The 15,730-nt window shown below is 40.4% G+C and overlaps 1 protein-coding gene and 2 pseudogenes across 2 annotated transcripts in view; 1 reads left to right on the top strand and 2 right to left on the bottom strand.

Moving 5' to 3' along the window:
- CFLAR (CASP8 and FADD like apoptosis regulator) overlaps positions 1-15,730 on the top strand; it is an 89,153-nt gene that overhangs the window by 47,978 nt on the left and 25,445 nt on the right. For both annotated transcript variants that reach the window (XM_056533934.1, XM_056533933.1), the window contains exons 3-5: positions 13,309-13,411; positions 13,939-14,074; positions 14,909-14,994. In XM_056533934.1, coding sequence (XP_056389909.1) covers positions 13,309-13,411; positions 13,939-14,074; positions 14,909-14,994 — 325 coding nt within the window. The remainder of the gene's footprint in view (positions 1-13,308; positions 13,412-13,938; positions 14,075-14,908; positions 14,995-15,730) is intronic.
- LOC130289963 (U2 spliceosomal RNA) lies at positions 5,928-6,064 on the bottom strand (annotated as a pseudogene).
- LOC130284031 (corepressor interacting with RBPJ 1-like) lies at positions 10,267-11,716 on the bottom strand (annotated as a pseudogene).

Below are 15,730 nucleotides of genomic sequence, written 5' to 3'. Positions count from 1 at the left end.
GAGGAAGTAATAATCCTGGTGAATATTCATAGAACGCCGCAACTATGAAAGACAAACAAAAAAGACAAAAAAAAGGGGGGGGGGGTAAGACAAGGAAAAATTAATAATTAAAATCACAATTGACAGAAACCAACACCACAAGCAGTTAAAAGAATTTAAAAGAAAAATTAATCTCTTGTGCTCACCCGAGCAATTGTCGGATTGAGAACAAAAGACTAACGAAAGACAGTAGACAAAGAATAAGCCATATTAAATAAAGAAAAGGTAATCTAAATAAATGGAGCAAAGCTAACAAAATCATTCAGCCCCTGTGGATAGTATTTATCACTTGATATGTATTATATATTTTTTATATATAGTCATATATTTTATCACTTATCACATATAATTTCCCGGTTTTCCTTATATATGGTGTTACCTATTCTACAATGATTATTTTTTGTATCACTTGATATGTATTATTAATTATATATACACACACACACTATTTTTCTATATAGCTACATATTCTATTATCACTTCACACTTCACTTCCCCCTTTTTTCCCCTATATATGGTTTTACCCATTCTACCATGATCATTATTTTTAACTTTTTTTTTTACATTTTTCTCACAATTAATATAATAATATTTGTCACATTTTGTAATTTTTTACATATATTTTTCTTTACTGATTAAGTTTATGCATTATACACTTGAATGCATTTGTTATGAAATTTTTTTGTGTCTCTTTTCAGCATGTTTCATAAATTTCTCGATTCTTGGGTGGTGGAAAGTGTTCACATGTGTCCTTTTCTCACATCTATCTTTTGCACTTATTCACTCACTCATACTTACAGCACTTGGGTCTATATGTCCTATATGTATTATATGTTTCTATATGTGGTCATTGTGTATGTATTAACATTTCAAGTGTGGGACATGATCTGCAATACATTCCCCTTTTGCATCGCTCCTTCCTGAAGGCAGACAGTATTGTCAGCTGTTGCAGGGTGGCCACGTCAATAGGATCGCATGAATATTCATTTTGACCATGCGCATGAAGTTAAAATGGCCGGCGCAATGGCTGCAGCCACTTACAGAGACCATGTGACCTCTTCTGGCCGGAGGTACTCCACTTCCGGTTTCCCGTGCACAGCATCTTGCTGTGGTCCCGGGCGATACTAGAGGCTATCAACATGCGGCAGTCACATTAAAATAGCGTCAGAGAAGTGGTCCCGTGCCATACTAGAAGCCATCAACATGCGGCGGTCACATTAAAATAGCATCAGAGAAGTGGTCCCGTGCCATACTAGAGGCCATCAACATGCGGCGGTCACATTAAAATAGCATCAGAGAAGTGGTCCCGTGCCATACTAGAAGCCATCAACATGCGGCGGTCACATTAAAATAGCGTCAGAGAAGTGGTCCCGTGCCATACTAGAGGCCATCAACATGCGGCGGTCACATTAAAATAGCATCAGAGAAGTGGTCCCGTGCCATACTAGAGGCCATCAACATGCGACGGTCACATTAAAATAGCATCAGAGAAGTGGTCCCGTGCCATACTAGAGGCCATCAACATGCGGCGGTCACATTAAAATAGCGTCAGAGAAGTGGTCCCGGGCGATACTAGAGGCCATTAACATGCGGCAGTCACATTAAAATAGCATCAGAGAAGTAGTAGACATCTATTGGATGCTGTGTAAGTACCACATGTGTTATAGTTTAATTAAGAGAATCGCCGCCTATGGTTGGTTGTTGTCCCTTACTTATACCAACGCCAGAATACGTTAGACACGCCCCCTGATGAAGCTGACCGAGTGAAAAGGCGTTTGTGGTAGGAGGAGAGAGACATTTGCCTGATAGGGTACATGATCAATAATCCATTGTGCTGCTTCTTCTCCTTTGTGTGTCACTGCCTTATATGACCTGCTACTTGCATTGATTATCTGTTTGTCTATTTAGTGTGGCATTGTTGTCCAATAAATTTACAGATAGATGCACCTTTTTTTGCTATTTTGCACATATACATGTGCTGTACATGCATCCCTACTTATTTAATATTATTACAGGATATATATTTTTGCTCTCATCCTCTACTCTTCTGCCTGAGTATTCTGTTGTGCCTCTCTACTTGTATTGTTTTAAATATATTGTCTGTTTTTAGTCCTTTTGTAACCCAATAAAATATATTTTTTTCGTGAATCCCATTGTTTTGGTGTACATTGGGTATTGTTTACAGCATTCACCATGCCAGATAAATAATGTTACATTTTAATAGACCGGATTTATAAAGTGCCAAGAGAATACCAGTCATAGTCTGAACTAGACATAAAACAGAAACCCTTTTTCTGTTCCCCCCCCCCCCCCCCCCCCCAAAAAAAAAATACTACTTGCAGGGAGGCACTTGAGTGCAAGACATATCAGATGCGCCTTGTTATTAAAGGGGTTATTCAGGAATAGAAAAACAGAGCTACTTTCTTTCATAAAACACTTCCGGTCTGTCTCCAGGTTGGGAGTGGTTCTGCATTTCAGTTCCATTGAGGTTAAGGGAGCAAAGTTGTAAAACCACACCCCACCTTTTCTGTTCCTGTATAACACCTTTAACACAGCCAGTTTCCATGTTTGCGTTTTTTGTTTTTCCTCCCTGCCTTCTATGAGACACACATTTTTCCATCTACACAGCCAAATGAGTGCATATTTTTGTGCAGGACCAATTGTGTAGTGACTCCTTTTTATTTAAATTCACCATAAAATGTATGGCAAAACCAAAAACATGCATTCATATGCGCTCCCTTATGTCATTCATTTCAATGAGCCGGCTGGAGGGAAACGTTTGGTCGACTCATTTTTGCGCTGTATGCGCTTTTACAACCGGACCTAAAACCATGGTCGACCACGGTTTAAGGTGCTGGGGAAAAGCACATACAGCTCATGTTTCACTCCGGCCGGCTCATTGAAATGAATTACATACGGGAGCGCATACGAAGGCATACGGGAGCGCGAGGTTTTAGCTCCCCCCTGCCGTATGCACTCCCGTATGGGAGAAAACGTGATGTGAATCCAGCCTAACACAGTTTTAGTATTATTTTACTACTTTTAGAATACCTATCATATCACAGAAAACAGTTATTCTGATATATGTTACTTACTAGGTCATGCAGATTACCTACATTTGTTTATGTGTCTAGCCTCTGTATCTTGGCTCGTAAATCCCTCTATACTGCTGCTTACTGATTCTTACTCACTTCACAGGAAGGGGAATATCTGAAAAAAACACTGGGTCTGGTCTCACTCACCATGCATTCGCTTCTGCCCTGAGTCTGTTGTGCTGTGCTGGATCTCTCCATCCAGTCACTTTAGGCTGCTCTGACAGACAGGAGTCTGATAGGACAGGAGTAAGCACAGAAAAGTTCTAGTACCACCCTTACATACTGGACTTTATCTTAGCCTGTGCATCAGCTGGGATAAAGACGATGCTGCAGCTAAACAGGATTATGTTCTGGGTGGTATGGGTACTCCTAGAAGCCTTTTTTTTTTATAAGCCATGATTTTTATGAAAGGACACAAAATCATTTTTATGAAATATATTAGAAAGGTTAATGTTTTTTTTCTGAGAAGTACAACATATAAAAAGTTCTTGATTCTGAGAGTATCCATAAAAAAAGGCAGACTTTTCTTTTTAACAAAATAAGAATGCTTAAAATCACCCTATTCTGACCCCTATACTTTGTTTTATTTATTCTTCTTGGTCTATGGGGCTGTTTGAGGGCTATTTTTACACCATAATCATTAGTATTTGTTGATACCATTTTGGTATAGATGGAATTTTTTGATCTTTTTTCATTAGTTATTTTCAGATACAGTCATGGCCGTAAATGTTGCCACCCCTGAAATTTTTCTAGAAAATGAAGTATTTATCACAGAAAAGGATTGCAGTAACACGTTTTGCTATACACATGTTTATTCCCTTTGTGTGCATTGGAACTAAACCAAAAAAGGGAGGAAAAAAAGTAAATTGGACATAATGTCACACCAAACTCCAAAAATGGTCTGGACAAAATTATTGGCACCCTTTCAAAATTGTAGAAAAATAAGATTGTTTCAAGCATGTGATGCTCCTTTAAACTCACCTGGGGCAAGTAACAGGTGTGGGCAATATAAAAAAAAATCACACCTGAAAGCAGATAAAAAGAGAGAAGTTCACTTAGTCTTTGCATTTTGTGTCTGTGTGTGCCACACTATGCATGGACAACAGAAAGAGGAGAAGAGAACTGTGAGGACTTGAGAACCAAAATTGTGGAAAAATATCAACAATTTCAAGGTTACAAGTCCATCTCCAGAGATCTAGATTTGCCTTTGTCCACAGTGCACAACAGTATAAAGAGGTTTGCAACCCATGGTACTGTAGCTAATCTCCCTGGGTGTGGACGGAAGAGAAAAATTGATCAAAGGTGTCAATGCAAGATAGTCCGGATGGTGGAAAAGCAGCCCCAAACAAGTTCCAAAGATATTCAAGCTGACCTGCAGGTTGGCCAATGATGTTTTGGGGTTGTTTTGCTGCCTCTGGCACTGGGTACCTTGAATGTGTGTAAGGCGTAATGACATCTGAGGATTACCAACGGGTTTTGGATCGCACTGTATAGCCCAGTGTAAGAAAGCTGGGTTTGTGTCCGAGATCTTGGGTCTTCCAGCAGGACAATGGGGGACATGTATCAAAGATTTTACCCCTGTTTTGTGTTTACATTTTTGCGCAAAATTTTGCGCAAGCAGTTCTTCTCGTCTTTTTTTTTTTTTTTTTTTGCATACATTCTGGTGGAGCACTTCCTCCAGATGTGTAGGTTTCGGTGTACCTTGGAGTGACATACTTATACGCACAAATGTATTAACTGCGTACATTTCATTTACCCGCAGAAATCTTGCGCAATGACCATATTTTTAACGCAAATATAAGCCATCTTGGATTTCACATAGCAAGATGCTCTAAATCATCAATTTCATTTTTCAAAGAGTGGGGGTATGAGGAGATTACTATATTTGCCCACAATTTATGAAACTCATTGTGCTTGATTTGATAAATTTAGCGCTTCTGCTCATAATTTAGAATTCAGCAAAAGGGGTAAACTGCTTCTTCCATACACAAATAATGATGTCCCACACTGACCCCAAACATACTTTTTTTTTTTTTTTTTTTAAAGCCGAGGAACGTGCTCTCGAATCACCCAAAGTGCAAGAAAAAGTGCAAACGTGTTACACTAAAAAAACGTGCACAAAGGAAGCGGTCTATCGCAAGCCCTTCTCCGATAGGAGAGAGGCCCCCAAACAAACCTTACCCTTCGCCTCCGGACCAAAAGGTACCTGCGAGGTTCCAGGTTCGATGTCCCTTTTTGCCAAAGCTACTAGGGGACCACAAATGCTCCCGGCATCCCCCTTGGCTTTAGCCAAGGTATCTGCCCGCAGAGCCGATAACAGTAGGTACCCTGCCAAAGCAGGACTACCCGGGGTGTTTGCAGGGAGGTGCGGAACCTAATGGCCACACACAACTCCCCTAGACCGCCAGGAGGGACACCCAGAAGGGCTACCGTATCCTGACAAATCCTGTGAACACACAACACGCAAAAAGTGACACAGTGAGACAAAAAGAAATAAATAAGTGAATGTGTGCAGATATGCTGCCCGGACATCCGGCCGGATCTATAAAAATTTCTCTGATCCTAGCCAGAAGGCCGGGAATCAAGAGGTGAGTGCCACAAGGTGAAGAGATTATGGTGCCCGTGCTTCAACTCAGTGAGTCCATCCTCCCAGTGAGTTTCGGCACCTCGGGGTCACCACTCCCCGACGCACAAAAGTACCTCGGCTCTAGACCCTCTCAGCCTCATGGCGAGACCCGGAGGGAACAGGTCACATTGTGGCAGCCGTCGAGCTGATTCCTCAGAACCAGCCCCGGAAAGCCCCGGTACACCTGCATCCTCCATGCAGCACCCATCCCCACCAGCCCCATACCGGCGTAGTGTACCACCAGCATGAAAACTGATAAGAACAGATACTACACTTGATCTTAGCCAAAAGGCCGAGAAGCGATCCCAAACATACATCAAAAAGCACCCAGAAGTGGATGGCAACAAAGCACTGGAGAGTTCTGAAGTGGTCCGCAATGAGTCCAGATCTAAATCCCATTGAACACTTGTGGAGAGATCTTAAAATTGCTGTTGGGAAAAGGCGTCCTTCTAATAAGAGAGACCTGGAGAAGTTTGCAAAGGAAGAGTGGTCCAACATTCCGGCTGAGAGGTGTAAGAAGCTTATTGATGGTTATAGGAAGCGATTTCAGTTACTTTTTCCAAAGGATGTGCAACCAAATATTAAGTTAAGGGTGCCAATAATTTTGTCCAGCCCATTTTTGGAGTTTGATGTGACATTATATCCAATTTGGTTTTTTTCCTCCCTTTTTTGGTTTAGTTCCAATACACACAAAGGGAATAAACATGTGTATAGCAAAACGTGTTACTACAATCCTTTTCTGTGAGAAATACTTAATTTTCTAGAAAAAATTCAGGATTGCCAACATTTACGGCCATGACTGTATAGTTTATGTTATGAGGAATTTCTGGGTTTTTATGGGCCACAATACATTACGGTACTGTATTCAGAGGGTGGACTGCACAGCAAGTTATATTAAGAGAGCGCAGTGTGTGGTAGTAGTATCTTCAGAGGGTACTGTGTGTGTTGTAGTATTATATTCAGAGAGCACAGTGTGTGGTAGTATTATATTCAGAGGGCACGGTGTGGTAGTATATTTAGAGGGTGCAGTGTGTAGTAGTATTATATTTAGAGGGTACAGTCTGTGGTAGTATTATATTCAGAGGGTATAGTGCAGTGTTTCCCAACCAGGGTGCCTCCAGGTGTTGCAAAACTATAACTCCCAGCATGCCTGGACAGCATCTGGAGGCACCCTGTTTAGGAAACACTGGTATAGTGTGTGGCAGTATTATATTCAGAAGGTACGGTGTGTGGCAGTATTATATTCATTATATTGTAAGTTCCGTAAGCAACTCCTTATTTTCTGTCCGCCAACACAAAATACTCTAATAGTGCCCCTCCCGAGACTAGACTCTGGATCCGCCCCTGAAATAGAGAGACCTGTTTATTAAGCCTGGTGAGGCTTGGAAAAACCAACTGGGACTGGCCAGATAACTAGTTACACCGTTTACACATTATATAGTAAATCATAATAAGGGATCCTGTTCCTGTTTCATGCAGCTTGTGTTTCAGGCAAACATTAAACTCCTGACAGATTCCCTTTAATCTGATAGGATTGTATCAGTAGGGTAAGGAAGTAAATGTCTCTACTGTGACTTGTCCGCTTTGAAGGAGATTTATCATTCTTTTCACACGTATGGCTTTTATATGACAATTTTTTTTTTTACTAACTATTGCTTACATGCCACCTATTTATCAAATAGTCACACGACCTTGATCAATAAATCACATGTAAACAAAACCCGGGAAACCCGCTTACACAAGCGTTTTTTAAAGCAGAAAAGTTTTCCCTTATGTTAATAGCAAAAGTTCTTTATCTACCCTTTATTACCCATAGTGTTGCTAGAAAGTGACTGCGTACCGCATCAGGTGACACCCTGACTGGCCTGTCTGGCACTAAATAGCTGCACTCCAACTATCCCGCAACAACCCATCCACCCTCATCAGAAATAAAAAAATATTTAAAACGTACTATGCCGCACCATGAATATCCGTACTCTGGAGGCTTTTTTGTTTAATTTTGAGGCCGGATTTTGTGACGTTGGTGGGTGGAGTCTTGCGTTGCTGTGTTGAGGCCGGAGTTTACATCAGGAAGGAAGACAGTGCAGCACCAACAGGCACATAAGCAATAGTAAAGCCACAAAAAATAAAGACTTGGTACGTTACCCATGCCAAAATGCGCATGAAGCTGTATTACTATGGATGTTTCTTTTTTTTTTTAAGAAAAATTTTTAGTGCCACATATGGGTTATTTACTTAGTCTGTAAAAATTCTTACACAATTATTTTGTGCCTTATTCTATTTTAGCACAATTTTAAAATTTTGTGGGTACGCCAGCATGTACGTGTCCTAAAATTAACAAGGTGTGCAGTGTGTATTTTCAACCTCAAATTTAAGTTATTAGTTATATAATTTTTTTTCTATAATTAACATTAATGTAGTAGCTTTGTTTCATGATTCAGAACAAGAACAGTTGTTAAAGTGGGTGTTAATTTCCTTTTCTGAGGACGTATGCACTTTCTGTAAGCCGGGTTGGACCTGGAATACATATGCGACTTTTAAATGGAGATGCAACTTTTTTTCTTCATACATAGCGACTATCGCATTTGTTAAATACATGACCACTGCAAAGTAAAAAAAATATATATATATTACTACGTGAGCAGATTTGTGCTTTGGAATAAGCAAAAATCTAAAAGTCGCAGCATGTATAGAAAAGTCGCACGTGCGACTTTTTCAAGCAAAAAAAATCTATGGAGCTTGATAAATCTCCTTCATAGTCTTTTTATATGTAAAATTTTTTGTGAAATCATCCTGATGACACTTTTGGTTTTAATATTTGAGTAATGGTCAAACTTTACAATACATTCACACGTACAGGATCCTGCGCAGGATTTTCTGCTGCAGATTTCAATGTAAACTAAATGACTGAGCACAACTTCTAATCTGCAGTTACAAATCCTGCGCATCAAATCTGCCCAGGAACCTGTACGTGTGAACGTATCCTTAAAGTCATTTTCCAAGAAGAAAAAAAAATACAATACAGTATACTCACCTTCCAAGTTCAGCATCGGTGCTCTGGTCCCTCTCCTTGTGACAATTAGATCTGCTGCGTCCTGAAGTGTCTCCTGTGCATTGGTGGTGCCACCAACGCACAGGAGGCAATTCAGGGCGCAGCAGATCTAATTAATTGTGGATCTAAGGAAGGCGCGTGCATTGTCCAGTATCTTTTATTCAAAATCAATTGTCCTGTGCATCTGTGGTGTTCATAGTCTTTTCCTTGCAAGCAGTAGCGCTGAGCTGCAAACTGCACATACTGACTCCACCCTTAGCCTATGACAGTGTTGTGCCTTCTCTGTTGCACAACTTCAACACATTAGTACGACACCATAGGTGTGGTGGTGGGTCACGTCTTTTCGATTCCGCAATACTACATGAGAGAGCACCCCGTTTTTTGTTTTTTTTATCCTCTTCTACTAGCAGAGCAGGGAGAAACTGTCATCAGCAGAAGTAAGCAGAGAGGAGTGGAGCATTGGTGCTGGACTAAGCAGGTTGATGCTGTATTTTACTATTTTACAGCAGTAACCGGCTGTCATTTTGTTTATATTGGTACAGGAACAAACACAATGGGATTTTGGGAAGTATTCCCGTGCTGCCAGTCTCCAACGATAGAGTGGAATTTTATATTTACCACAATCCACCTCTCTCTTCCACTGCCTGGAAGTGAATGCATTTGTTTATATTGGTTATGTCTGAAATTTCCTTTAATAATTGCAAACAGCCAGGACTATAATGTATCTGTCGTAAATCTGACCCCACAGTGGCTGATGGACCACACTGACCTGCAAGGCAGAGCGTAGAGAGAGATGAAAAAAAAATGGCCTTTTTTAAAAGTTTATTAAGTGCTATATGAGAGAGATCTGTGCCGTTGCTGTGTTCAGCTCATAGGCTTCTTTCACACTGCCGTTGCGTCCCATCAAGAACGGCCATTCTTATTTTTATTCCGAGTTTGACGGCTTTCATGTTGACAGGGCGCAACGGGCAACAGCAGGTCCCGATGGAACCCATTATAGTCAATAGGGTCCATCGGGCGACACTGTTTTTTAGGGAAGTAGCAGGAGGAAAAAGAAACACAAGCTGTATTTTTTTTTCTCCCGCTATTTTCCCCGCTGGCCCCAATGGCTGTCACACTACCATGTCACAATGGTAGTGTAAAAGAGTCCTAACTCTGTTCACTGGCATCGCAACATCTCTATGGGAGATCTCTTTGGGAAATCCTTCTGACGTTTTCTTTTTTCTTTTTCAAGTCCAAGGCAGAACATCATACTTTATAATAAAATATGAAGTATTCTGAACAAGAAATGGTTTAAAATTGCAACATAAATATCAAATCGGTAGAACAAGATGACAACATGCTAGGAGACATCCAATAATTCAAAATAATCCTGCTTTCTCTAAAGAACTAAAACAGTTTAATGTAAGAGGAAACATATGTTTAAACCACATGTAAAGAAGTAGTCAGTGAAGATATGTACACCTAGTCTATCTCCTTTTGTGGTCCCTCTCTCGGCTTCTACTTCTCCCCCTGTCTCTACTTCGGCTTCTTTGATCTCTGCTCTTCCCCTTGTCTTTTCCATCCTCATCTATCTCTGTAGTTACTTCTGCTTGAACTTCTGCTTCTACGTCGGTGGCTTCTGGATCGTTCATTGCTTGGATTTTTCGTGTCTCTGACTCTTGTCTGTTCTCTTCCCTGTGATAACCTCTGTTGTCTTCCTGTGTTCTGTGATGTTCCCTCTTTTCTTTTTCAGCATGGGGCCTCTGGAAATCTTTACCTCTCCTACAGTCTTCCTGTCCACCATCTCCCTTTCTGTCGCTATTGGAAGGCTCATCTGAATCTTTGCTTTTCCTTAAACGAGACGGCTCTTCATCATCACTGCTACCATCGTCAGAGTTTTTAGAAGACTTCTTATTCTTGGACTTCTTCTAATGCTTCTTTTCCTCCACATCGCTGGTAGAGTCACTGTCACTGCTAGAAGAGGAGTCACTGGAAGAACTGCTGCTTTTGCGTTTTTTGTGCTTCGTTTAAACTTTTTTTCTTCTTTGCCTTTTTCTTTTCTTTTTTCTTCTTTTTCTTTTCAAGGTGATCCAATTTTCTCAAGAGCTTCTGCTTTTGCTTTGTAGATAAGGATTTTAAAAATTCCACTTCCGGATCATCATCTTCCTCAGGTTCACTAACAACATATCCCTGTGATAGATCATTTACGGTCAGATTTCTTCCCAGTACATTTTGTTTCAGTGCAAACCCACTGTTTCTCATCTCCGCCATTAACTCCGAGGGGTGCATTGATGGCCCTGATCCATCTGCAGTGACTGAGCTGGCGTTGATCCCGGAGAGGCCGAATAATGGACATTCTCTGTCTGTGTTCACGTGACCCCACTTGTGACATTTAATACATCTCACATTACGGACCTGAATACCAAAAGGTTGATCTCTGATATTCATGTCATCTTTGGCATACTTTTCTCGAGGAGCCATCTTCTGCCACTCAAATTTGTAGTCAGTCTCCCCCTCATTCTCTTTAATTTCTTTCTCAGCCCCTGGTGGTGCTTCATACATAAAAGTTAGTCCATTTTTCACTTTTTCGTCACCCAGCAGTAATTGATTGTTATAGGACTCTTGTTCTTTTAAGTACTGTTGCATCAAATCATCCTGTTTTTTCGTATCATATGATATTTTCTGCTCGGCCATCCATACCTTCTTTATGTTGGATTTGGAAGCAGGATGGAAATCTTTCTTACACATGAAGTTAGCGAATGACTTCCCCATGGCGGCCGACTTTCCCCGGAGGGGCCCCGCTTACACAGATACGATATAAAGGCGATCTCTCCCGGACCCTCTAACTGCGCTAATGACACACAAACTCCATCAGCAAGATGCTAGCTAGAAGACCTTTGATGATGTCACGATCACGTGTTCTTACTGTAGGGAGGAGTCAAAGGTTTGTACCTTCTGACGTTTTCTATAGAAGATGGAGAACTGTAGTCAACAGCAGCAGAAAATAAGTATAATGAAAATAAGTATAATCATTGGCCACTGTTTGATCTTATGTACACTTGATTATCAGTGCACTGAAGCAGCAGTATTTGCCTTAGTGCATAAAAGGGTTGTTATTGAAAAACATGAAAGAAACTGGGAAACAGAAAATTAAACAGGCATGGGAACACTACAAAACATGAAACTTGATGAGGTTGGAGCATGAATAATGTTCTCCCATTACAAGGATAGGCAAGTATGTGAAATATAACAGAGTCACATGTGTCAATAATAAGGCATTTACAAAATGATACATGGCAACGTAGTTAGTCTCAGAAAATGCAAGCACTTGGTAATCACAAATCTAGACCAGTTGGTACCTTGCTCAACTAACATTGGATCCAAACAGTGGAGCCAAAAAAACAGAATCTAAAGACACCAGTAGAATAGAAAAAGAGAGAAAAGTGAAGGGAAGAAAACAGAAAAGTTGGTGTATATCGATGGGACACAAAAGTCAGATATGCTAGCACAAATCAGAGGGTACCAGCAGGTAGGCCACAACCTAGAAACCTAGGGGAGAAAGGAAATACTATCCACGGACTCAAACATATAATGTAACTCTCAGTAGTAGATTTCAGCTCAGGTAAATACTCATCTATAGTATAAATATGGAGGACTTCAGAGTATTTTTTCTTTTTGTTTTTTTTAACTCAGCTCACAGAGTTCCTGCAGGTCTCCACTTCCTAGTGGCATTCCTGGTGACACAGGAAATGCCAACTTAGCCAGTCACCGGCAGCCTCAGTGATTGGCTGTGCTTTCATTTCCAGCAAGTACTAGTTTGAGAATGGACTGGGAATTAGTCAGCTTCATAACAACATTTTTTTCATTTCACTCTGCTAGTCACTACTTCACAATGTTGGACAGGCAACTTATACTGTCAGAAAATTCTAAGTTATCATAAGATTTGTCAAATTAAGTTTAAGCCAACCCTTCCTTGGAGTGCTGTTGCACAAAATTTTGTAAGTTTTTTAAAAAAGTTGCAAATAATAATTCAAAAGATAAACAGGTACACCACACAAATTATGCCCACTTCAGCAAAACACAAAAAAAAGGTGTAATCGCTTGATACATCTGCTGGGCACACGAAAACGACACCAAAAAGCGTCAGAATGCACTAAAAATGTTGCAGTATGCTAGATACATGTTTTTATGTAAAGGTTTTCTTGACACACATTTGTTTCCTTTATACCAAATGTGCTATAAACTGTCCATAGTTGACACGATGTACTCATATTCTAATAGCAGCTCTATCATAGTAATCTACTGTGTCAGAATGCGGTAAGACTGGTTATACAGAAGTGACAGTGAGTTAAATCCTCCCCAGCTGTGGGATTGTGTCAAAATTACAGATGTCATAGAATTATCCATATAGTTTAGAATAGGATCTGTATGAAAAGCCCTGGATTAAATGCATAAATCGGCAATATTATTATAATTGCTAAATGCTAACTACCCAAATTATGCTGTATTTACAGGTATTTTGTGATAGATCTCAGTGAGCAAATTGAAGAACGTGATTTGGAATCCCTTGTGTTCTTGTTAAAAAATGACTTGAAAGGAGGGAAACAAAAAATTAAGGTACTTATTTTGCTTTCTCTTCTAAAGAGCATATATAGAAGAGGTTACAGTTTTACAGATTGAAAACCATTGTAAAAAAGAAACTAAGGGCACTATCCAGAATATATGTCTTTTTAAGTCCTCATTTTGAGATTCGGAGCTGTGGGATGGCGTAAATAGATGCGAACAAGGGCACTCGGAGGCCTCTGAACGCCCTTGTTCGCATCTATTCACACCGTCCCGCAGCTCTGAATCCCAGAATAAAGATTTCAAAGACATATTCAGGTTAGTGCCCTTCGTTTCTTTTTTTCCCCATTGGATTTACTTCTGTATTTATTGCTGTAACAATGAAGCAACCAGAATGTCTTAGCTGAATCCTGTCTGTTCCGGCCATTGTACCACTGTGTATATCCATGTATTGTGTTTTGAAATAAAAGGATATACACAGTGGTGCAACAACCTGCCTTCTTTTTCCTTTTACAGATGGGTTTAGTGGGTTTGTCTTTTAAATATCACAAGATCTGAGTTTATCATCCTCTTTTCCGCAGACATTCTTGTCACTCATAGTTGAACTTGAGAAGAACCAATTAATAACACCAAGTAATTTAGAAATATTAGAAAATGTGTTCCCAACTATTCAAAGAGTCGACTTAAGAAATAATATTCTTAAATTCCTTAAAAAAGGTAAGAAACAGCTCTGATACAAATTTTTTTAACAATTCAGTTAAATTAATTTCAAACTTTGTACTATAGCGCTGAGCTAGGCAATATTCCGAAGCTCCATAGACAATGAATGAGGTGCTTGCTGTGCATGTGCTGTGTGCTCTATTCATTCCAGGGAACATTTCACCTCTGTTCTACAGATCAGTTAGTGTCCCAGTGTTTGAACCCCCTACCAATCAGTGTGATATCCCCTGTCCTTCCTGTCTGGAGGCACTCCCACCAGAAAGAGTACACCAGCTTGTAGTGTATATTGTATTTCACCTCTGTGCAGCCAGTACTAGTCAGTGCTGCTCTATAATGTCCTTTTATGCTGTAGCTGATTCTTAAAAAGTGCTGTAAGGTGATAGAAGAGAGGGATCTCCTCTTGAATGTGTGCAGTTATTTGGGTACATCATAAAAGCTAGTCTCCACCTACTAGCTCAGACAACTGAAAATTAGAAATAAAACCGGCAATGCAGAAATCTGTTAAGAAATGCAATATACAAGTTATGTCATGCTAGAAATATTGCTATTCCTTGTACACACACATTACATCCTATCATGAAAAGTTATCTTAAATGACAGCTATGCTTTAAATCTTATCAGCCACTGAAGTACCTGAACAAGCAGGGTTTATTGGAGTGTGGAGGAGTTTTCTCTCTGTCTTGTTTGTATTGTATTGATACTTAAATTCTATAATTTTTGTATGTGGCTGTTAGGAAAGGTGAATGTTCATGGAGAGTCTAAAATATGTCTTTGACTTGCATATGTGATTGACTTGATGTTCAAATTTATGAGCTTATCGATATCTTGTAGATAATGCAAATTGTGGTGGTCCTTACATCAATGCCCACCCAGCATCAGCTTCATGTTATAGAAGTAGCTCTGCATCTTCCGTAATGGTAAGTCTTTGAGCAAAATCCAAACAAACCTGCTTAGTTTGTGAAAGTCATGATATTCTTTTTTGCTTCATTTTTCAGTATACTGTGCAAGCCTTGTACATTTGGGTGCTGATTTCCTGCACTGTTTTTGTAGGAATATATATTTTTTTGTTTTACCGTATATACTCGAGTATAAGCCGACCCGAGTATAAGCCGAGACCCCTAATTTCAACCCAAAATCCCAGGAAAAGTTATTGACTCGAGTATAAGCCTAGGGTGGGAAATACCTCATCCCCCCCTGTCATCATCCAGACCCGTCATTAACATCCTCATCATCATCCCCTTGTCATCATCCCACACATCCCCCCTTCATCATCCCCTTATCATCCCACACATCCCCCCTTCATCATCCCCTTGTCATCATCCCACACATCCCCCCTTCATCATCCCCTTATCATCCCACACATCCCCCCTTCATCATCCCCTTGTCATCATCCCACACATCCCCCCTTCATCATCCCCTTATCATCCCACACATCCCCCCTTCATCATCCCCTTGTCATCATCCCACACATCCCCCCTTCATCATCCCCTTATCATCATCCCACACATCCCCCCTTCATCATCCCCTTATCATCCCACACATCCCCCCTTCATCATCCCCTTGTAATCATCCCACACCCCCCCTTCATCATCCCCACCCCCCTTCATCATCCCCACACCCCCCCTTCATCATCCTCTTCTCATCATTCGCCCT

The sequence above is a fragment of the Hyla sarda genome, chromosome 8 (assembly GCF_029499605.1).
Source record: "Hyla sarda isolate aHylSar1 chromosome 8, aHylSar1.hap1, whole genome shotgun sequence".
Classification (NCBI taxonomy): Eukaryota; Metazoa; Chordata; class Amphibia; order Anura; family Hylidae; genus Hyla; species Hyla sarda.
This window is presented reverse-complemented; position numbering and strand designations above follow the sequence as displayed.